This window comes from Crinia signifera, chromosome 7 (genome assembly GCF_055691185.1).
Source record: "Crinia signifera chromosome 7, ASM5569118v1, whole genome shotgun sequence".
Classification (NCBI taxonomy): Eukaryota; Metazoa; Chordata; class Amphibia; order Anura; family Myobatrachidae; genus Crinia; species Crinia signifera.
In genome coordinates this window covers 58,568,221-58,593,108 of record NC_139223.1, presented here as the reverse complement: position 1 = coordinate 58,593,108, position 24,888 = coordinate 58,568,221, and the positions used below count along the sequence as shown (strand labels likewise).

The 24,888-nt window shown below is 41.0% G+C and overlaps 1 protein-coding gene across 4 annotated transcripts in view; it reads left to right on the top strand.

The window, feature by feature from the left end:
* The window catches only part of TRRAP (transformation/transcription domain associated protein), a 136,760-nt gene that overhangs the window by 104,673 nt on the left and 7,199 nt on the right, over positions 1 to 24,888 (top strand). For all 4 annotated transcript variants that reach the window (XM_083153159.1, XM_083153160.1, XM_083153162.1 and 1 more), the window contains 9 exons: positions 1,364 to 1,464; positions 5,211 to 5,412; positions 6,403 to 6,567; positions 10,447 to 10,537; positions 11,363 to 11,562; positions 12,688 to 12,949; positions 16,006 to 16,231; positions 17,870 to 18,087; positions 21,642 to 21,826. In XM_083153159.1, coding sequence (XP_083009285.1) covers positions 1,364 to 1,464; positions 5,211 to 5,412; positions 6,403 to 6,567; positions 10,447 to 10,537; positions 11,363 to 11,562; positions 12,688 to 12,949; positions 16,006 to 16,231; positions 17,870 to 18,087; positions 21,642 to 21,826 — 1,650 coding nt within the window. The remainder of the gene's footprint in view (positions 1 to 1,363; positions 1,465 to 5,210; positions 5,413 to 6,402; positions 6,568 to 10,446; positions 10,538 to 11,362; positions 11,563 to 12,687; positions 12,950 to 16,005; positions 16,232 to 17,869; positions 18,088 to 21,641; positions 21,827 to 24,888) is intronic.

The following is a 24,888-nucleotide window of genomic DNA, read 5'->3' as shown; positions in this document are numbered from 1 at the left end:
TCGAGATTTTATTCCATCAATTCCAGGGCTAGACAATAGCTCGGCCTGGGTCAGATGATAGAGTGAGCAGAGCCAGTAGGGAGCATTGCTGAAAAACCAATTACGACAGCTTGAAGTGTTAATTTCGCAAGCCTAGTTTACCCTTGTACAAGGACCCATTAGCCGGAGCATTTTCTCTGTAGGACCCATTCTATGGAAGAATTTCCTGGGAGCTTTGCAAGTACAGTTTATGTAACGCTTGGCTGAAATGCCGCAGCCGCTGACTTTTTGTTAATGTCTATAGAAATCCAGTGTAATCACAATACAGACATGACATCCCAAACAGCTGAAACTCATTCATTTGTCGGCGGGTGGTCCGTACCGGCTGGCTAGGCAATGAATGTACGCTGCATAGCGAACGGATCTGAATGAGGCCCCATCTGTGACTTGGGCTACATTTCCTAAATATGGTGGTTTTTATGCAATAATAAAAGTAATTTTGGGGGCATTGAATAATTAATTAGCTGTATGGCGCTATGCAATGTGTGGCTGCACGAATAGAGAGTGATTACAGGAGGAAAACCATTACCTGATTTCCTGCCTAGTTAACGAGCATAGTATTCAAGAGCCTCATAGCTAAGTGAATCTTCCTCGTTGGACTTTGGTGAAACTATGCGGTTATTTTTTGATTGTGATGGTCCCATCCTTGTTGATTTGCAGTTAGATTGTTAAGCTGTATGTACAGTGTGCCATATGCAGCACCGCCGATATGGTAAACTATATTGGCAGTACCGCAAAACTATTTAGCACTAAAACACTTAACAATCTCGTTCAGTGGCGTTACAGGGACCCCCCACCGAACATGCTGTCATTGGCAGTGTATTCAGATTTCACTGCATGTTGAGATGATGGGGGCGAATTCTACCTGCACAAGTGCACATAGATAATGATATAGTGGGTACACACTGAACTATTTGAACAATAACATTGTTAACAATTTAGTTATCGTGCCTAATGTGATCCCACCTTTAGATCCTTTCTGAATAAAAGGACCATTAACTGGCATATTATTATTTTATTTTTTTCATTCAATCATAAAAACATGTCCGCGTACACAGGCTTTGTGATTTCTCAGCTGCCGATTGGCTGAGAGTCATGGAAACTAGACCGACAACATGTCTCGAATGCACCATACTGATCATAATTCATCCAAGCAATGGGAAGCTCTGTAATAAATGAAGTGAAATACAGGTTTAAGCAACATGTTGGTGTTATCAGACGATCCCTGGGATCTGATGATATTTATTTTGTGACTTTTTTTTTTTGTTGTTGTTTTTTTTGTACCAGATATAAAACTTTAATATTTATATTTCTCTATCATCAGGGCTTGGAGGTGATCGAATCCACCAACTTGAAATACTTCACCAAGGAGATGACTGCGGAGTTCTATGCATTGAAGGGAATGTTTCTCGCCCAGATTAACAAGTAGGTATAAATCATATTGTCAGTGATCACTATTGCGAAGGCTGCTGATGAGAATGGAAGAAAGCAGAGCGTCATGATAAGGGTGGATTGATGGTAGACTGTTAATGGTAAATAACAGAGGACTCCCAGCATTCAGTATTCAATGCTGGCTGTAGGTGTATAGTACAGCTAATTGGGTACCTGTCTCTCTGTTAGCTGTGTGATCAATACTCCCATGTTTGCCTTCATTATGTTATGGTCGTACCAATTAAATTAGTAAAGGAAATATTGCTGTAACCCATGGCAACAAGTGTCTGCACTTTCTAAACTGCTTTGAAAAAATTAGTTTGGTTGGTATAATTAAAAGCAGCTACTTGCACACCTACACCAGCTTTAATAAATACAATGGATACTTGATAAAGCTTCTGTAATTAGTGTTATTCTAAATAAGCATCTGGAATATTATAACTATTGCTGACCAATTACAAGCATATGTTCTCGAACCTGAATTTTCTAGTAAAATAAAGCTTTGTTTCTTTTTACATTCTGCACAAATGTAGTGATCAAAAACACATGATTGCTACTGATAACGCAAGGTGGAGTGTGGCCCTAAATGTGATGGCGTGATGTAATATTTAAATGGATTAAAACAATGCATTTGGGTATAGAGGACCCCATATACTACTGCGACAATGGATTAAAACAATGCATTGGGTATAGTGGACCCCATATACTACTGCGACATGTCTGAGGCATAAGTCAGATCCTATTTCCCTTGAACTCCCACTGCAGCTCCCCGTGAGTGCTTCCATCCGACTTGGCACTTCATGTACCATTCTTTACATGCAACTGTCGGGGGAGTTTAAGGGAAATCTGATGCGATATTGCACTTGCGCGATGTGCTCCTGAATGCTGCGATTCCGATTTATCCTACTGGCATCACGTTCAACCTATGCCCGGGACCACGCCTCTGATCTGATGTCAAACACCTGTGATTTGGCCTCTTTTCATCTGATTTCTCAGCCAGATGCTTCTGAATCGCATGAAAAGAGGCCTACACACAATAGTTTATGGACTCATTAAGGCTGGACCCTTATGAAAGTATGCTCAGATGTATGTTACCACATCCCTCTATTGTTTTCTCCTTGTATTCGCTGCTTCAGTGACAAAGCCCCTGCTATAAGCAGCCATAACGTGCGAACAAAGACCAGAAATTCATGTCTGACTGATGGTAGGGTGCAGTCAGTGCCGTTCTTCCTATAGAGCGTTTGCAGGGATGGTGTCCCGGTGCCAGGCCCTTCAAAGGTCAGCAAGCGCACGTCTTCCTCTGCCTCCTAGTTTGTGAACAAGGTGATAGCACAAGTAAGAAGAAAGTCATCAGAGGTGTCAGTGTGATAGATCGCCCAGGTGAGCAGAGACAAAAGGAAGGGCTCGTGACAAATCTGGTTAGAAAGAGAAAGTCTTGATAAAGTGAGTCATTTATCAGCCTGCTCCCTCAGTAATAGGACTCTTGAACTACTCAGTCCATGAGCAAGAAAGCTCCCTCCCCCCCCTCTCTCTAAAGCAACATACAAAATTGGTTCTGCTGTATTAGGGCTAATTAGCTTTTTAATAGACTTGCTGCCAATATAAGTTATTAGCTTTATGCATCTTAAGTAGTAGTTGAAAAAATAGTTTTTCAGACCCATGAAGCTCTTTTTAAGCTATCTCGGTCCAATAAACAATTGGAATTGTAGTATTCCATCGAGCATGCTATCAATATCGCTTTATAGCATGGACAGTTAATACATTAGTGCAATTGCAGCCTAAATGACTTTGATAGGAAAGCGTTGATATATGGCAACCATTTTGTCCTCATTTATCTGAGGATCCAAGTCCATTGCACATCGCTTATTAACCATCAATTATTACCCATATGCAGATAGCTCAACGTCTACTTCTGTTACCTACTTGCATCGCGGCAGAATGGTCTCCTCGTTTTAAATTGCAGAAGGATTAATCAGTCATTTAAAATAAAACCGTTAAATGTTTTCAATTTGCTTCATAACGTTTATTTTCAATTATAAACAGCCGTTCCCTTTTGAACTTTTACTGATGTACATATAAACCTCAATGATAGCGAGAGTTCAACACGTGTAGTTTTAAATTCCTTTTTTTTTTGCTCATTATTACTCATTAATATTTCATGCCTGTGTACAAGTTGTTTCTTGCGTCATTGAAACGTTTCAGTTCTATTATTAACACACGTTAGATCACACGTTCTCTGTTGAAGTGAATAAGAATTATCTGTGTCATTGGCATCCGGGTGCATCACAGAACTGGCAATATAAGTAAATTCCATCTTTTAAACCTGACTATAGGGTGGGGAATCTGCAGCTTCAATAAGCTGTACCTTAAATGCTGTAATAATAGAACTGGCTATATATACTTTTTTCTATTTAGTTCAATAATATCCATGCTGTATCATGGCCCTAGATAATGAGGACCTCCCTTGTCTGTACATGTATAGATGAGGGAGGGGGTCGTTAACGATGCACATTATTTTACTCATCTAATATGTATGGGGCGTTAACATCTGTGATGTAAAATGTTTCCTCATGTAGACAACTGGATATTGATTGGAAGTAATGTTTGAGCAATCTGGCCTTTTTCTATATCTATGATGCTGCTTTCCCTATTCCTAGTACCAGATCTGCTCCCAACATTAAATACTCCTTTGAAATCTTCTGTATACAGAGGGATGTATCAAACCTTGGAGAGAGATAACCTGGAGATATCTAAAGTACCATCCAATCCGCTTCCAATGCCATTTTGCAGGCTGTGTTTGAAAAATAACAGAATCTTATTGGTTGGTACTTTCTCTCCATAATCAAGTAGCATTATAGATAATTTATTAATTAATGGTAATTTATGACAAAACTGCATAACCCTACAATATCAATGTATACTTAGCTTGTCACCATTTTTTTTTTTATAAAGGAGCCTTGTTGCAGCATTAAATCCTAATACTAATATTATTTTCATCATATTAGAGCAGCGGTTCTCAAACTGTGGGTCCCACTCCCAACCTTCCCAGCATGGGGTCGCGACTCCATGTTGCTGACCATCAGGCTGATGACTTTTCTAAACTCAGTCAGTGATTCAAGGAGTCTGAACGATCTGTTGAGTTGTCTGTTATGTTAGACTCCTCCCATCATTTTGTGCCTCCACAATGCTGCCATGTATGTGCTGTCTGCTGACTACACATCTGATGTGATGACCTTCTGCAGTAACTTGCTGGGGTCCTGTAATTATTTTTATTGTCTGATGGGGTCCCAGAGCAAAATAGTTTGAGGACCCCTGTGTTAGAGGAAATTATTTCTTTATATCACAACTTTGTTTGTAATAATTCTTCATTTAAACAACAAATATGCAAATACATATTTGGGGAAATAATTAGTCAGGTTCATAAACGAGTTGGTAATGGTCCAATTAATCAGATGTAAATGCAGACAAACCATGACGAACATTAAAACCTTCTGAGTGTTTTTGGCCCTATGTTATAGCTGGGAGCCAATTAGTAATGCAGCACTGTAATGATCTTTAAATGAGCCTGTTTGCTTCCAACTAGATTGTGTGGGTTTCTAATTATTTTATTTATTTAGTTTTATCTTTAATAACGAGTGCTGTTGTTTTCTTTTATTTATTTATTTTTCTAATTATTTTCGAGTTTGCTTATGACCATGACAGAAAAATATAACTTTTTTTTTCGTTATTTTCCTCACAAGATCTGAAGATGCAAACAAGGCCTTTTCTGCTGCAGTTCAGATGCACGATGTTCTTGTCAAGGCCTGGGCCATGTGGGGCGACTACTTAGAGAATATTTTTGTTAAAGAGCGCCAGCTACACCTGGGTGTGTCGGCCATTACTTGTTACCTCCATGCTTGTCGCCACCAAAATGAGAGCAAGTCGAGGAAATATTTGGCAAAAGTAAGTTTTGGTTGAACTGTTATCCACACATTCTGGTGGCCCATTAAAGGCAGCCATCTTAACACAGGATTGCCTACCGGACCCTCTCCTTCAGGGAAAAAAACGCTCTGTTCCTGAACTTCCCTGGTAATGTGTAATTGCCCTCACCTGTGAAGATTCTGGGTAAATGAGGTAAGTGATGAGAAAGGTGTTACACCACAGGTGATGGCAATCCTACATTACCAGGGAAGGCCAGGAACAGAACATTTTCTCACTGAAAAAGAGGGTCAGGTAGACAACCCTGTCTTGATGGCAGATTCCGTATTCCTGAACATGAAACTTCACACAAGTTCTTTGTAAATTTGTAGTTTTTTTTTATAAATTGGCTGCCTATACTGTTGCAGGTGGAAAATATCCTTTTAACAATACAAATATGTTTTATGTATATTTGTTTGTCCATGGAATTGTGAATATTTAGTCTCATATGTCCGATATATGATATACTGTGGCTTCATGGTTGTAAATGAGATCTGCTTAACATCACCTGGGTATGGGGCGTATACAGGTTACGCGTTTCAGTCCTGTATTATTCTCCGTAATTGACACTTTTGAAGTTAAAATAAGACAAACTGTGGTCAGAAATGTTGACGGCTTCTGTATAATGAGGTGAAATAAAGTGTGCATCGAACCAGTGAAATGCGTAAATGTTCAATGCAAGACTAGGCATTCTTTCCCACCATTTTGAGATCTGAAGAAATGTGCAGAATACCTGTGAAACGCGTAACTGGTCTATGAAATTATTTTCACAAGACTTGCATTCCTTCCCATCATTGTGATAGTTGAACCTACTCCGATGACCCTTTACTCCATTTATAAAAATGGTACTGCGTTTTTCAGTATGTAGAATCTGGCCAAACTACTACTTGTAAACCACATTCCATGTTCCACCTTTCTGTTTCAATATTTCATTTAAATCTTTTTTTTTTATATATTTTTTTTGTGCAATTGTAGGTGCTCTGGCTCCTGAGCTTTGATGATGATAAAAACACTCTGGCGGATGCTGTAGATAAGTATTGCATTGGGGTTCCACCTATCCAGTGGTTGGCATGGATCCCACAACTTCTCACCTGTTTAGTGGGCTCAGAAGGCAAGCTCCTCCTTAATCTTATCAGCCAGGTGAGTTCTGCTGCTTATCTATTAACATATTCAAACTTACTTTATTTAATAGTGAGTTGTTCTGTTATTGGTCTAAATTCCTCAAAAATAATGCCATTTAAATAAAATGATAATCTCTGTACTTTTGATAAATTCAAAAAGTTCTGTATGTTATGTTTCATTCATCTATTAAAAAGTGTATTTTAGCAAATTTCTAGAATTAGCCAATTATACTGGGAAATTGGTAAGACAAGAATTATCATTGTCACCATGTACATGGGGAATCAGTTTGCAATGTCACATCCTGCCATTTCTCACAAAAAATGCCCGTACTCTGCATATGATGGTAGCAGCCATTTTGTTAATTTATTTAATATTCGTAACAGAGCAGCCAATGAATTCACTAGGGACCAGTCGTTTATTCCCAGGTATACATGATGTAATTATTATCAAGATCCACTGTTTATCAGATGATCACACCGTGTATTCCTACGTCTGATCAGTGTCGGTGTGTCTGTCCAGCATTATATAATCTAGCATGTACATGAGATGTAATCAGTGCATACACTGCCACTTGACATTTCCCCTATTCCTTCACAAAGTAGTAACGGGAAATTGTTTCCTCCTCAGGGGAGGCATGCAGCCACATAATATGCTGGGTTTCGAGATATCCGAATAATCACTCTGACAGACATATCTCTCAGTGTATGCAACATATGAGAGTTTTCAGAGTCAAATGACTATGATTTTGAAATGATGGGCTACTCTCACACAGCTAACAAAATGGCTGCTGCCATTGTTTGGATGACACAGACACTATATTTGCAGCAATAACCTTTGCTCCTGAAGAGCATTGCTACTCAGTCTATAGCACTGTACATATTGAGGCGCCATCCATTTAATTAGCATAAACTGGTATTATAATTAAAAGTGACATCCATAACGGAACATGTGATGGTAGAAGACAACTTTACATGTACATCCATATAACTCACTTGTAACTGCTCTAACTTTTGTAATGTAAATGAAATATTGCAGATACAGGTGCCAAGAGATTTTGCTAGAACATATGTGAAGCAATAAAACACACTTATTAGTATAAAATATGTAACCTTTTTTCATTTGGTAGTGTATGTTTGTGTCCATGGCTTTTGCGTTTCGCTGTGCACTTCTGACACGTTGGCTTGCCTATCTAAAGTGTTTTTTTTTTTCTATACAGCCTGCCTTTAAATAGATTTAGTTAAATTGTGTCTTATATCTTATTATTGAACATAAGTGCTTGCTAATTATTTCATAAAGGCGAATGGAAATGAGCAGCAATTGCCTCATGTTTTACAGTAATTGCTCTGTGCATTGTGCAGAATACTGAAGACTGGGAAATCATTTCTGAAATTCCATTAAACCAGTTGTATAATAACGTTTAGATATATGTACATCTGATTATTATATAACGCAATACTTGAGTATTGTTACATTTTCTCTAAATTTAAGGGTATATTGGTGTAATATTTGGTTCATCGTGTCAAATTAGTTACAAGTTAAGACTAATACTTTATTAACATTTTCAAATATTTTTAAGTTTTTCCGATTCACTTAAGATATTTATAATACAGTTCGGCTTATGGGGAGATCTGTTTGCGTACACCAAACATCCTGTCCGTAAAGGCTTGGCCAATGGCTGCAAACTTCATACTGTGATAGCTGGTTCTAGACCACATTGACGGCAAGCCGCATGTTGATCTGGTGCAAAGTGTAGTTTTCTGCCTACTTAACTTCTTCCTGACCATCCTGTATATTTACATAATCAGAAGACCAGCAAATGTTAATTATTGGCTAGCTAAGTGTTTGCTGGACCCAATACGGTTTTGTTTTCATTTTACAACAGCTATCAATTTATTGTACTGTGTTCATCAATGACTTAAATGACAGCACTGGTTTCATACCCTAGGTCTCACATGTACACCAGATTACCATGTCAGTATGCCTTTGGCCTATTACAGTGGTTCTCAAACGCTAAACTCAGGACCCCCACACAGTTCACATTTTTCAGGTCACCCAACAGGTGCACTTATTACTGCCTGACACATTTTAAAAGATCCACAGGTGGAGCAAATTATGTCACTTGATTCTGTGAGAAGACATGCACCGTGTGCGGTCCTGAGGACCGACTTTGAGAACCTGTGGCCTATTAGATCTTTACTTCGTGTTTAAGCGGCCATTTTTCTTTCATTCTTTTTTTTTTTTTTTTTTACTTTTGTAGAACAAACATGTTCCATGGGCAATTTTTTCATTATCCGTCCACAATAACTGCAACCTAGTATTTTAATGGCAATGTTTCCCTTCCCCTCAGTGAATATAGAGTTGCGTTGACTAAGAATCCTGCCCTTTTCATTATGTGGCCAGTTGCCATGGAAACACTGTCCTTGTTATAAATTACATTTCCGCGTCCTGGCTCACCAGTGACTCCATTTGTGCATATTTTATGAAGCCTTGTTAGGAGAATAGTACTTTTGACAAAACGCTCCATCATAAGATGGTTCAACTTCATCAGCATGCGAACAAAGCGTATTAACTCCTCTGTTGCCAGCAGCCCAGCTGGTTTGTGCTGGAGGAGAATAGACCAAGTCCTTAATATTACCAGGCCGCTTATAGGAAGCTTGTTAAGTGCACTGCGCAGCAAATGTAATGGACTGTAATGTGCATCTCTCTGCAAAGGCAGAAGCCCCGCATTGTGGTTTCCTGATTCTTCCATAAGAAGACCTGGAACGTCAATGAAATGATTTCTTTTTACACGAAGTATATATTTTTTCAGTGTTTTTAACTATTTAATTATGCAAAGTTAAGTTACTTTCTGATTGGCACTGGCAAAGTGCGCCACCGGGTACGGTGGGAATTGTGGCCTCATTTATAGACGTGTTGGTGTCATTATGCCAATGTAGCTGCTATCTTGCAGTGCAGATCATATTCTGCTGTCTCCTGATTTTCTACGGAAAGATGATCGAAAGGATGCTCTCTAATTGACCTTATCTCAAGGTGTTAAATAGAAGTGCTGAGCTGGCACGTCTGTAACCACTGCATGGTGCAGATGTAACGGGCAATATGTAAGCACATGGCTGATATTCTGCCTTCATTTTTGTCATTTATGTATCGTGTAAAACTTCTGAACGTGTGTAACACTTTCGCTGGCCATGTTATATGTCTGGGTCAGTACAAGAGGCACATGCAGCCCTTTTATTGTAATAATGCTTGTGTGTGTGATAGGAGTACTTTAGTCTTAAGGAGCTGGTTCATAAGGAGTAAGGTTGTGTTCTCGCAGTACTGGTTAGTCTAATGCAAAAACAAACTGCGCTGGAGGAGGGGCGCCGGTGGGCCCCTCAGAGTATGGAGGAGGGGCGCCCTCCTGTGGGCCTCGCAGAGTACTCAGGAGGGGCGTTGGTGGGACCCGGGGGTTACTATATTGACTTTATCTCCAGGCTTTTGGTGCATGTGCCCAATTGTTTGCAGTGTAGTACAAATAGTGCTTTCCTGCCAGGCTTTGGTTGCTGGACCTGCTAGGTAGCACAGGTCTGCGCCAGCCTCTGATCTTCTCCTTATACCTGTCCTGTGTCAGCTGATGGGTGAAGAACTGCCCGGCTTGTTTCATCTCGGCCTGAGCAGTGATAGGTGGACAGTATGGGGTGTATGTGGAATCCTTGGAACTAGGAGAACCATGTGTTTTACTTTCTTTGTAAATAAGTGACTGTTTCGTGTTAATGGTGTAGGTTACATTTCACCTAAACTTTCTGCTGCCAAGAACTGTTACAATGATTTCAGTAGGTTTACATACAATACATACAATACATGAGTGTCTGCTCTGAGCCGTCACACAGCAATAACGTCTATGCTGTTTTGCTTGCTCAGGTTGGCAGAGTATACCCCCAGGCTGTATACTTCCCCATCCGGACTCTCTATCTAACGCTGAAGATCGAGCAGAGGGAACGGTACAAGAGTGGTGAGTCTCCTCCTTCTAGGAAACAAATATCCTTATTTTAAACATCTTTTACATGGGGAAGGGAAGTAATTTCATGCTAGTTTTCTGGTATGCCGACACTGTATAAGAAATGCAAGGAAAAATAAGACCAGAAGACTTTCCTGCCAGTCACCGGGGCTTATGGATGGTCTCTAAGGGCCTTATTTTGGTTCACTCTTTCTGACAAAATCCTTCTTAGATGGACAAAACCATGTGCACTGCAGGTGGGGCAGATGTAACTTGTGCAGAGAGAATTAGATTTGGGTGGGGTTTTACTTCAAAGTGATATCTATATTGCAGTGTAAAAATAAAGCAGCCAGTATTTACCCTGCACAGAAACAAAATAACTCACCCAAATCTAATTCTCTCTGCACATTTTACATCTGCCCCCTGCAGTGCACATGGTTTTGTCCATCTCAGAAGGATTTTGTCAGAAAGAGTGAACCAAAATAAGGCCCTAACTTACATGGATGCTACTGTAGCTTACATCATAGAACCATTATCTGTTGCCTTATATGTCTGGCGCATCCTTACCCAATAGGAATGCAGGTCTTCCTATCTCTCCATGTAGATCAGAAGAGGCCTGCTAAACTACAAAGCCAAGTCATTTGCCCCTAGTTTTAATGTTGTATTATATTGAATAATCTACATCCTAGGTTTGTCTTGGTTTTAGTCAATGGGTGTTATCCAGTGTCACACTATATAATATTGATAACAATATTTCATAGTGTGTTGAATTAATGTCATTGTTTATTATGATAAAAAAAGTAATCTATATGGTTTAATCCTCTTCTTCTTTTCATATAGACTCTGGACAGCACCAGCCCAGTTCAGTAGGCACTCAGTCACATTCTGCCTCTGATCCTGGGCCCATCCGAGCCACAGCACCCATGTGGCGGTGCAGCCGTATCATGCACATGCAGAGAGAGCTACATCCCACTTTGCTGTCATCATTGGAAGGCATCGTAGACCAGATGGTGTGGTTCAGAGAGAACTGGCACGAAGAGGCAAGTACTCTGGGTGATTTCCCTGTGACACAGCCTACAGAACTTAGTTTGTCAAGTCTTTCAATGAGATCCTGTGGGGATGTTGCTCATGGCAACCAATAATGTTCTACCCATTATTTATCTAGAACCGTATTGTTGCTTGGAGGAAATGGTGTATTTGTCTCCTTTAGAGTACTCCCCTTTATAGTATAGCAAAGCTTATTAACTGAACACAAAAGTGGGATTGTGAAAACTGCAGCTGGAACCATAGCAACCACTGGTGAATGGCAAATATGTGACAGGGACATTTTCTGAAAGGGAGATGGTCATAAAAGGCCATCCCTATGAGGTTTGACAGGGCTTAGGTCGACAACTGAAATAGGTTGACATGGCTAAGGTCAACACAAGCATTAGGTCGACATGAGTTTTTCGTGTTTTTTTTTTTTCTTTTTCAACTGATTTTTTTCCGACGAGTGGTATTTAATATCCTACCATGGTGGGAGAATTTATAATAGTGTGGCGAGCGCAACGGTACACTTAGACGGGGCACGTGTCGACCTTTGGGACAAAAAAAGTGGAAAAACCATGTCAACATGTTGACTGTCGACCTAATGCTCATGTCGTCAGATCTTTTGACCCTGTTCACCTATTTCAAAGCCCTGTCGACCTTCAATGGTCAACCTAATGTATGTCGACCCTCTGACCATAACCTTCTGAACACTTTTATAAACCTCTCCCAAAAAATAGTATCAAAAAATATTTTCCCAATCTTAATTCCAGTTTTCATCTGAGATCTAGGATTTTCAGTTGGTGTTTAAGTGTGACATCATAATATCATATATTGCTGCCATTTTGCGATATAATTTGAGTTGGATAAACCAATTATCTTTATATGCAAATATACAACAAAGTAGTATTACTTACGCTCATATATGTTAATGCTTATACTGTAAATAGGACGGACAAAGGTTTGCTGGATGGAAATTTTTCAACCCCTTAGGAGTTGAATTTCGAAAAATCCCTGCTCAGTGGGTAACTGGTATATAACGAGCCCTGGCCGATATGTCACTTATAGAAGTGGTCCTTCTGCTATTAATGTATAGATAATTTTACCCCTATCGTGATGGTCTGATGTCATCGTTCTAGGTCCTCCGACAGTTGCAACAAGGCCTGGCCAAATGTTACTCCGTTGCTTTTGAGAAGAGTGGAGCGGTTTCGGATGCTAAAATCACCCCTCACACGCTGAATTTTGTGAAGAAGCTGGTCAGCACCTTTGGCGTGGGACTGGAAAACGTCTCCAATGTTTCTACCATGTTCTCCAGCGCGGCCTCCGAGTCACTGGCCCGGAGAGCTCAGGCTACAGCCCAAGATCCCGTCTTTCAGAAGCTTAAAAGCCAGTTCACCACAGGTAATATATACACCTTTCCTATTATTTTGGTTTATTTTCACACATTCATTTGTAACCTAGCTAGACAACATGAATTATGTACCGGGCACCCCAGTAATGCTTAGAACCTGAATCATAAAGACCAAGCATCTAGAAATGTTTTACTTAAATAATTTTTTTTTTTTTTTTTAGTGTTCAAGATGTTAAGGAGCCTATACACGGTCCGTTGTGTAGGGCTCCGTTCTGTACTATGCGATGCGCGCTCCCGCGCATCACATAGTACGGTACAAAAAGTATGTGCTGCACATACTTTTTGTATTAGGTACACATCGGAACGGATCGCAGTGCATGCACACTGCATGCACTAGGGATGCGATCCGATGTGTACTTTAAAAGTACAGAACGGACCGTGTATGGGGGGCATTATGTAAATAAATCCATTGTTCACAAGTAAATATTTGTGTTCCTCTCTAAAAGCATCCTGAGTACTTACAGATACCTGTGTCCTGTATTTAATTATTTTACTTTTTCATACGCTCATTTCTGAATGGCTTTTTGTTCTCTGTATATTTTGTGGGTGTGGATTATTAGATAGTCTAAATACTGCTGCTAATCTGATCTTCCTAGCAAAAGGCTCATCCTCTGCTGATCCGCTCTGCCAGTCCCTCCATTGGTTGCCTGTATATTACTGTATTCAATATAAAACTACTCGCATATAAAGCTATTAACCATACTGCACCAGCATATATCTCTTTACGTATCACAAAATATCTGGCATCTCGACTACTCTGCGTCTCTGTTCTGCGCGGATCACTAGCTCCCATTCACTATTATATAAATAAATAAGAATAAGAATTAGATTCTGATTTGTGTTATGGGCAACTTCCCATATTCAATATAACTCACATCTTAGTAAAAAAAAAAAAAAAAAAAAAGTATTTCATGATGTAGGCTGAGTGGTACAAAGGTTGTACGACAGATGTATGGAAGATGTAAAATGATATACTTACACATAATGGAGAAAGGCCAGCAGGCTAACAGCCAGCAGCAGGCTCACTTCTAGTCCCAGTGATTGTTTACACACAATCACAAATTCAATTGCGGTTAATGCAACGGTTCTTTTCCCGTCTACCTTTAGCTTAATGGGTCTGTGTTGCTGTTAGAAATCACAATAGAGCAGCACTCAGCAGAAGACTTGCTTGATTAACCTCTGAAGATCTATTTATATCTATATATTTATATAAAAAAAAATCTTACTCCTGGGAGATGAGGAAAGCTTTGCCGTGCATTGTGCAGAACGGGCATTAGGAACTTCCCATTCATCTTAAGAATAATATAGTAGATTTTTTTTTTTTTTTACATATTCCAACTCCATTCTGTCCATTGCAGGTCCTGTATAGTAAACCGAGTTTTATAAAGCCTTACTTATATAACAGTAATTGATATGTAAACACTACAGGAGTTTGCGGTTTCTGTGCATAGGTAGTGATTGCTTGTTATATCTAATATTTACAAAAAGAAAGCTCAAAAGCCTTTAACCCCTTCCCGACATTTGACGTACATTTACGTCATGGTCGGGATGTACTTCCCGACACATGACGTAAATGTACGTCATGACTTCAAAGTGTCACCGCGTCTAGAGACGCGGTGACAGAGGGACGATGTCTGCTGTCCCTGACAGCAGACATCTTCCCTCATTGCCCAGGGGGGGCAGCGATGCCCCCCGCCATGGGCGATCGCTGCGATTGGCTGTTCAAACGTGAACAGCCAAAAGCAGCGTTTACTGTGTGATGTGTAAAATTTAGACTCTGCTGCCCCCTAGTGTCCAAAAAAAATAAAAGAAAGTTGAAATAATGATGTAATAATAAAGTTTAGATATGGTCTATGTTAGTTATTAACTATTTTGAGTGGTATGATTATTTGTCTCACAAGCAGAAAATTTTACATTTTGCAAATAGCAAAATGTTCAATTTTTTTACGACATTTTGGTATTTTTCACAAAAAAAAAAAAAACTGTATCGACCAAAATTTACCACTAATTTAAAGTACATTGTGTCACGAGAAAACAATCTCAAAATCACTGGGATAAGTAAAAGCAAAAAAAAGTTATCCCCAATTAAGTGATACATGTCAGATTTGAAAAAAAGGGCTCTGTCAGGAAGGCAAAAACATGCTGCGTCGGTAAGGGGTTAAAGGGCTGGTGAGAATGAGGATGCCTGTTCAATGCGATTGTATGACTATTGTGTACGTTAATAGTAGATCTGTGGTCTGTTCCTGTAGATTAGAGCAAACGACCTATTATTTATACTGTATGATACATGAGCTATTGGATAGACAGCAACTAACATGCGTAAAGGTCGACGGGGTCATTAGGTCAACAGGGTCATTAGGTCGACATGGAGTTTTTCACTTTGTTGTCCCTAATACAGACATGGACACTAAAAAAGTGCACCGTGTCCCCTCGCCTGGCTTGATACGCTCACCATGCTTCGGGCACGGTGCCTCGCTGCACTCGGCACACTATTTTATTCTCCTAGCACGCACTACTAGATAATAGGGCATGAAATACCGCCTGTTGACACATGTCGGCTAAAACAAAGGTGTAAAACCCCATGTCGACCTTTTGACTGTTGACCTTCCTTGTGTTGACCTAATGACCCTGTCGACCTAACCCCATGTTGACCTTCAGGCATGTCGACTTAGTGGTGTCCACCTAATGCTTGTCGACTTAGTTGCTGTAGACCTAATGACAGTCTACCGATACATTATTCTAACTCATCATCACATTTGTGAAGTGTTGATATGTTGCAGTCTGCAAGTTTGATTGGTTTCATCTGTGTATGGAGTGGTCTAACCTTTGGTCTAGTGCTTTGTATAGCCAGCAATCAGCAGTTGGCTATATCCGTATAACATTTTAAGGAACTCTTCAATGTACATTAAGGTGTATACTAGAAATATAAAGCCGCTTTCTGCCCGGCGGCTGCAGCTAGTCAACGGCAGAAATAGATGAAGTGCGGATAGCTCCGTTCCCCAGCCCACATCTCTGTAACTTTATTCATTTTGTCTCCATTATTTAGACTTTGACTTCAGCGTACCAGGTTCCATGAAGCTGCACAATCTCATCTCAAAGCTGAAGAAATGGATTAAAATCCTAGAGGCCAAAACCAAGCAGCTGCCCAAGTTCTTCCTGATAGAAGAGAAATGTCGCTTCCTCAGCAATTTCTCCGCTCAGACAGCAGAAGTCGAGATTCCCGGGGAGTTCCTGATGCCAAAACCAACACATTATTACATCAAGATCGCCAGGTAAAAAGAAAAGACGGTGTATTCGGAACAAAGCACAACAAAATCAAAACAATATGTATTTACAGTGAACAGTACACTGCAGATGATGGGGGGTGACCATGTCTTTTGAAGTTTTTGTTTGTAATTTAATGACCTTGCCGCTGTCAGAACATGATGAATTGTTTATTAACGTTGCCATTTTGGGTACTTCTTTTAGCGTTGCCTTCTTCATTGTTCTGGAAATGTGTTCTCATTTCTCTCGTTGCTATGACAGTTCTAGGGCATTGTCCTTTCTTGATAGTAAAATGCTGGGATACAAAGAAAAATGGAATGCAGCCGGCTAATGGCTTCCCAAGTCCTTGACAGATACCGGCAGGCTGGGTCAGAATAATATTTTTAAAGGGACACTTTCGAAAATTGTGATTTTAAATATGTACAAAAGGAAAAGTCACGTTTTGGTTAGGCTTTCTCTGCTTGTTTATAAACCACAAGAACGGGTGTTAGAGATTAGACTGTTACACATGCATTGCATGCTTTCTGATGTGTTTCCTTAGCGTTTATAAGCCCTATTGAAATATGGTACCATATGCAATATCGGAAGTGACATCCCCCAAACCGCAACGTCTTAATGTCCCTTCCTTTAGTGCACATTGCTGGCCATCTGGAGAAACTGTTATATGTACACTACCTTATCAGCCTTGCATCTCTTGTTAAGGCTTAATACATCTGCCCCATTGTCGGCTGTGAATTAGCAGCATGTGTGGCCAGCTAATAAAATGTGTTGCAAGTACAGTTATGTGACTGTCCGGGATTTGGTCATAGGATGGTTTATATTACACTCAGACATAGTGCTTCAGCTGCAATATCATCATTTCATCTAAAGACGGATTCACTTTGCAATGCTGATTACTAGTAAGAATACATTTACAGCTTGGCAGGGTGGCTGTCTTTCTAGCGCCTTCCCCTCCACACACAGTAAAAGTCTTCTTTTACTGATTGGACTTGGAAACTACTATACCATACCTGCCTGCCAACCTTTCAGCTGGCTCATGGCACATTAGCACTTTAACCCTTACTGATCCATGGCGTTGGGTAATTGATCTGTATTCATTAACCACTTACATCTCATTAATCACATTCTCTCTGTTTGTTATAGTCCGTTTTTGCTTTGGTCAGTAGCTCCTGTGTCGTCCTGAATTGCAAAAACCCCAAACCCCCTTTTTTAAAGTTCTAGATCTGATCCCTTTCAAAAGCTGGCACTGGAATTTCCAGAAAGGCACAGCCATTTAAACATTTCATAGGGGACGCGTCTATTGGTTCCACACCTGTATTATGATTACGCAATAGAGATTTCAGTTCATGAAATAATAATTGAAATCAATCATTTCCTGTTTTGATAATGGTACCAATACTAAATGATTTTCCTTAGACAAGTCAATTGGCCACCATCTATTAAATATACATCAAAACCTACGTCACACAGTGGAAGCGGCCGTTTCGTCAGGTTATTTGATCAATTCCATAACGATATCACTAGGGACCAATGGGGTGCTTTACCGATGCTGCTTTTTCTAGTCAATTGATGATGGGCATCTTTATGAAGATTTAGCAAATTTAGGAGATTGATTTCCTCTCACTCCTGGTCGGTCTTTTATCTAGATTCATGCCCAGAGTGGAGATTGTACAAAAGCACAACACTGCAGCCAGAAGACTCTACATCCGAGGGCACAACGGAAAGATTTATCCCTACCTGGTCATGAATGATGCTTGTCTGACAGAGTCTCGCAGAGAGGAACGCGTCTTACAGCTGCTGCGTCTTCTCAATCCATGTCTAGAGAAGAGAAAAGAAACCACAAAACGCCATCTTTTCTTCACCGGTAAGTAGTGTCATTTAATTGTATAATAGACTTATGACTTTCTAAGTCCGTTATTTTATGTCACTGTGATGGAGTGGTTCAGGGTTTGTGTGTAAGGGCAGGTTCAGTTGGCCATATACTATATCGTTCATGGCTGCATTCAGAGTCATGATGTCGGCCACTGAGGCCATCCCATTGGCAGTGCAGCACAGCCAATGGGATGGCTGGCATGTCAGCAGGCGGGAGCGTGCAGTAGTGAGTACACACTACCTGATATACACAAAAATCTGTCTGATCCATGGGATCAGAGGACCAATCGCCTAGTATGTACCCAGCCTTAGGCACTACATATTGTTATGGTTTTTCCCATCAAGCTATGATCACAATACAGTAATAAGGATTCCTGTTAGTGCATAGGTGTACTAATGCAAATTATACTGACAGATGCATTTTCTTAATTACCTGTTCTTTGGGTGGTGCCTCTTTTTCTATACATGAAAATATTTCAAGGTGGAGTATTTATTGTGGAATCTTCATTTAATAAATAATACATTGAAAATACTGTACATTTTATAGAAAATGACATTTTCTGTAATAAGCCAAGTGTTCCCCTCTTTGGATCGTCCTGCTTATTATGCTTTTTTTTTTTTTTTTACCTCTTTACAGTCCCGCATATTCCAGCAGACCACAAGAACCTCACTAATGAGATCTGTAGCATAAATTCCTGTACATACTATATATACAGACTCTTCTATAAATAAGCGTCTTTTTTTTTATAAAAAAAATTAGTCATAAATAATTTAAAGCGGTTAAGCTTCTGTAGAATTATTTATTCCATTAAATCCAGCACCTTCCAAGAGAGCGATTTTCTCACCACTTGCTCAAGCTAACTGGAAAGAGAATGCACAATGTTGCTGACTAATGAATAGACCACACGTGACCACCACTTGTGCAGTTCAGCTTCAGACCTGCGTATTTAATACTCACTCCACCCTTCCCTCTCAGAAAGCCTTAATCTCAATGGGGTGCCAGATCGGAATCCCGACTGCTAAATGTCCGACAGTCGGGTTCCCATCTGACAGGGGCCCACAAGGGGCTTCGTAACACTCACCCCCACTGTCAGAGTCCCGGCAGTTGGGATTCCTATATCACTAATGACCATCGAAATCTTGGCTGTATGAGGGTTATACCACACAGCATCATTAGGACCGGAGTCTCCACTCTAACCTACAGTATCTCCTAGCCCAGGTGAAGGCAACCTGCGGCGCTCCAGCTGTTGTGAAACTACAAGTCCCACATGCCCTGCCACAGTATTGCTATTGCGGAGTGCTAAACCTGTGGCATGGCATGCTGGGACTTGTAGTCTCACAACAGCTGGAGAGCCAAAGGTTACCTTTGCCTGTAAATTGCTTGCTTTCTTGGAGTATAAATGTTCTGCTTAAAGCTCCTTTTGTGTGACTTGCAATGGTTAACATATAATATTATTGGGTCAACGCCAGCCAAACTGTCCCTGCTTATAGACCAATCGCTTTAAGTACATTTGGGGGGCACCATATTTATAAGAACACTGATTTGAACGGCAAATTAGCAACTATTATTAGTATTCTTAATACAACTTTTGTGCGTTTGTCACTAGCTGATAATTGTCACCAAGCCCTAAGCATGGTTTTGTCCATTGTATAGTAACATTGCTTCTACAGGAAGTATTGAGGGCCTCAATCAGCATAAATAGGCTAACATTTTACATTACATTACAGTATGATGCCCAAAAGCAGCCAGGCTGCACCAATCCCAGGGGGGTCTTGTGCCCCAAACTCATCCACGAAACTGACAGATTGTATGCATTTATTCAGGATTTAACATTCATAGGGCCTTTTACGATGTGCAGTATGTATGCCACAAATCGTCTGAAGATGCAGACTCCGCACACCCACAAAACTAGTGTGACACCCACAAAACTAGTGTGACGCCCCTATTTTGTAAAGCCAGCTGCTCCCAATCAGCCACAGCCTTACAATCAGGCTGTGACAGGTGGCACGGGAACAATGACTCCTGGGCAGTCCACACACCATCAGAAGAGGAATGCAAACCATCAGACCATGAATTAAAAAATCAACATTTTCAAGAGGTTAAAATGTTTTTGTAAAACCAGGGTTGTTTTTGTACTGCTTTGCATGAGCTCTGACTGTCTGCTACAGCTGACAGGTTTTCTACTGTATATAAAAGTACAAAGGCCTTTTATTTTTATTTAAATGTCCTGTCCCTTTAAATGTATTCAGTAAAATAAATAACTGGAAGCTTTGTGTCAGCTGCGCATTACATTGTTATGGTCAGTAAATCTGCACAGGTAAATATTTTATTATGGTTTATGTTGAACGGTGGAACTGCTGCTGCTAATCCTTTAATGCGGATGGTAATCTCCAGACGACAGTTTGTACCTGCTCAGCCCTGGCTCTTATTTTGTGTTAGTCACTAATGCAGTAATGGTACAATAATATAACACCGCATTGTGTATTTAATCAGACCGTAATGTACTGTTGACATTTGTCTGCGTGGGAGAACAATGTTCATTGTTTAGTGCAGATGTGCTTATTAACCTGTGTGCCAGGACTCCAGGATGGCTCTTCAGAGCTGATTTTGAGGTTCTCTCTTGGCCAGATCCAGACATTTGGGGCTACAGCTTAAAAAGCAAGCACACAATTGGTTTAGATTCTGCATGTGACAAGGCCAGTGTCCTCATAGAGAGCTGAATAGAAAACAACAGAAAACCTAAAGACTGGGGTATAGCCTTTTCATTATAATAACGTTCCTATATGTCTGAGGACGCAGTAAACTATTTTTAGTAACGCCTCGAAATTTATGTAAGCTTTACGTCTGTAGTCAATTGTTGTGATTGAAGATAGACTTTGAATGTAAACCCTAGTGGTACAGATGGAGCGCCTCTCAGCTAGCGCCGTGGCTCGCCAGATTGCCCCCCGCTGGCGAGATGGCGCTCCATCTGACTGGGACGCGCGAGTCTCCCAGTTTCCGGGTGGTGGGGGATGTGAACCCTGCCAGTCTCCGCTTCAGGGAGACTGGCAGGGGGGGGGGGAGCGGGGAGGTGGGATCTGGCGGCGGACACTGGTGGTGAAGCGGCGGGGAGCTCCGTTGTAAGGGGGCGCGCCCGCGTTCCCTTCTGGGTGCTGGCAGCTGACGATCCCACCACCAGCCCCTGCAAGAATGAGCAGCGCTACATCTCTACATTTGCTATTACATCTAGCTGTGTGTTAAAAACAAAGATAAATAAATGGGGTGCAGAGTTCGGAAGCCAGTTTCATTTGTACTCCCCTCTTCCTGAGAAGCGGTGTGTGTTTTAAAAAGGTGTTTTTTTTACTTATTTTCCTGTTCAGAATGATTTGATTTTCTCTGTGAATGGCTTTAGTTGGTGTTGGCCAGGTGCTTTCCTCTGCTAATTCCGTGGTCTGGCAGAGGTATTTACTAAGTGATGTGTAGGCCTTCCTGTCTGCATTACTTTCTTGTTGCATTCATCAATTTCCTTCTCACTTCTCTCTCCTTCTCCAAACAATCATTTGCAGTCCCCCGTGTTGTGGCCGTCTCGCCGCAGATGCGTCTGGTTGAAGACAATCCCTCCTCTCTATCCTTGGTGGAGATCTATAAGCAGCGCTGTGCCAAGAAAGGCATCGAGCATGACAACCCCATTTCACGTTACTATGACAGATTGGCCACAGTTCAAGCACGAGGGACTCAAGCCAGTCATCAGGTACGGAATCTTTGATTAATGAATCTGGAAGCCTCGCTGTACAAGCATTCTGCAGCCAATCATCCTGTGGTATGCATTTCCGTTCATTATAAATGAGCCCGGAATAAGATGATAAGCTCAGTCATCCTGAGCAGCTGGACGGGCCGTTCTGATGTTCACAGGGTTGTGTGTTGCATGAAATGATAGATTCTGCTATTGGTGTGCGTGTGTGTACACATTACATTACATTTCTTTAACTCCTTCCGTTCACTGTAAGTCTCTGAAGTCCCGTTTGTAGTTTTAACATTTGACCTTAATGCACCTAAATCATTCACTTAATAGACTTCAAAAGCGACAGCACCACCAGTAGACCTTGGAAATAATCCATATAAGCCTTGGCCACTTGGGTATAGTAAAGCATAACTATGTATACTACAGAATGTGCACATCTGCTCTATAAACCTCTATGAGGTTCGTAAAACATTTCTGTATGCACACTTTACCTTGAAATGGACATTATAAAAGGCGTTTAAATAAAGATGTGCTGAATCAAACATGAGCCATCTCTGAGGGATGGCATTTATAGTTTTCCCTCACGTTCCTACTTGTATAAGGACCTTATACATTCTGTTCAGTTGTTTGGCAACCTTATACTTCGGCATTTATGTGCAACCCAGTGCCCAGCATAGGGATCCTCATTATGCTTCATTACAGCAATGTTACTGACATTTAATGCACTTTTCCGGACAAGCCATGGACTTGCCTAGAATAAATCTTATGTTGGTTCTCATTACTTTCCCATACATACAGGTCTTTGGCGCCACATGACTACATATTCATTTATACATGCCTTGACTCTGCATGGGCACATTGATAGCAGTAACACACAGTCTTATAGAGGCTACACACGGTGAGATATGCACTATTATCTGCGTATGGAAGCGAAATCGAATAGAAAATCGAATGGGCATCAAATGGATTTTCTATGTTCGATGCAGATCTGATCCTGATGCGCGCTCCCGTGTAGTGTAGATTGAATAGAAAAATAGGCAGGCAAGACTATATAGTCTATCGAATGGGCTTTGCTTGCCATTCGATTCGATCCCAGTCGAATCGCAAGCAAAATCGCACCATGTGTACCCACTATTAGGGTGAGATGTAAAGCGTGTCTGCCACCTGTGATTTTTTCTTTTTTTTTTTCTTTTAAAGGGGCAGTCCTTTACAAGGCATGGTTTTGCCTTGTAAATGATTACCCCTTTAAAAATCCTTTGTCCTGCATGGCCGCTGGGCTCGCAGCGCATTACATCCCACCAGATCTACACTTTAGTTTTCAGCAAAACATTTAAAAATCAAAAAATAAGAAAAAAAAATAATAATAAGTCTTATTAGACCCCAAGTCCTTCTGGTAAGACTGTAGAACCTTTTATGCTTGAACCTAAATGTAACAGTCACTTGATACAAGTTGCAATGTTATAATTTCAATTTAGACACCGTCCTCTGGACTCACCTTGCTGCCAGAAGCAGCCTTATTGTTTGCACAGACCTGCTGATGTAGATTCCTGCCAATGAATATAACTCCCCACGGTCACAGCTGATTATACCATGCTGATCTGAACGGAGCTGCTGGTTATTGGGTCGCAGGAAGAAATCTGGTTGGGGTCCCAGATGATGAGATACTGTGACCCAGCATAAAAGTTGGCATTTCCCAGAGCTCATATACGTGTTTTTCCACCTAGCGTCCACTCAGCGGCTTCCTCAGTTTGTCTAGATCAGGCATGTCCAAACAATGGCCCTCCAGCTGTTGTGAAACTACACATCCCAGAATGCCTTGCCATAGTTTTTGCATTCCCTAATAGCAAGGCATGATGGGACTTGTACAGTAGTTTCACACTAGCTGGAGGGCTGTAGTTTGAACATACCTGGTCTTTGAAGGGGTGTGATCCAAATTGCCAACAATCTGAATGTCATCATGGATGCCGAGTTGACAATGGTCATGTCTGCTTATTGTTTTTACAGTATTTAGGCTCTAAACCTACAGCCTAACCCTATAGATATGTCACCATTAATCATTGGTACAGTTGTGCCAAGCAGCCTCCAGGTCCTGTGTTATTGTGCCCGTGTTGGTCCTTTTTACCCCAAAGTGCATCTTAAGTTGCAAAGTGCTGATTCATTTTTTTATGCATTGCTTGTTGGTCACACACATTATACAAGTATCCAATTAATGCCATGTAGACTTCTGGTGCATCCTAGTCACATCGCATTGCGCTTAAGACGTTTTGGGCAAAAAACCTCTCCTGGTGCTAGCATTGCTGAGCAGGACCTGGTGCCTCTGCCATTTTGAGGTTTATTTTATCAGGACACATCTGTATACCCAACCCTTAACTTAACACTGACATGTACTGTGAACACAATAACTACATACCTGTGAAAGCGTATACTGTAATTGTGTATGCTTGGGTGGCGCTTCACACGAGGCTCGTATAAGCAGCCCTACCAAGGGTTCCCAGGTTATAGGATACAGATGGCGCCACTCTCATGGTCATCCGCCGTCCCCCGCCAGCATGCGCCGCACCCTCCACCAGAATGGTGTGCACACAAGACACTGGCACATCCCCTTCCATCCCTGTCCACTGGCTACGCCCCCTGCCAGCGCTATGGCGGGCTGGCTCCATCTGTACTTGGCAATCAGCAAACATTTGGATGCTATTTGCAAACAGCATGTCTGTAAAAGTGGCTGATCTCCATTCTGTATCTCTTGCTTCAGTTAGAATGTGATAGTCACCCAATATGACCTGCTACACCTGCCCTCATTTCTTCATTATTTTCCACTGTACAGAACAAAAACTTTGTGGCCTTGCTTTGCCTGCGGCAAGATGCACTTGTTATCCTGTCTGGTCCATCTGCTGTTTGTAGCTACTGAATAAATAAGAGCACTCACTGCCTCATTCAACCCGTGTTCCTTTGTTACCACTGTGCATAAGTACCATTGCATGTGCCCCTATTCATTAGGTCACTGTGACCATTCCTGTAAGGGAATATGAAAATAACCATTCTAGACTTCCCTCTGCTGTTCTCTCCCTGCG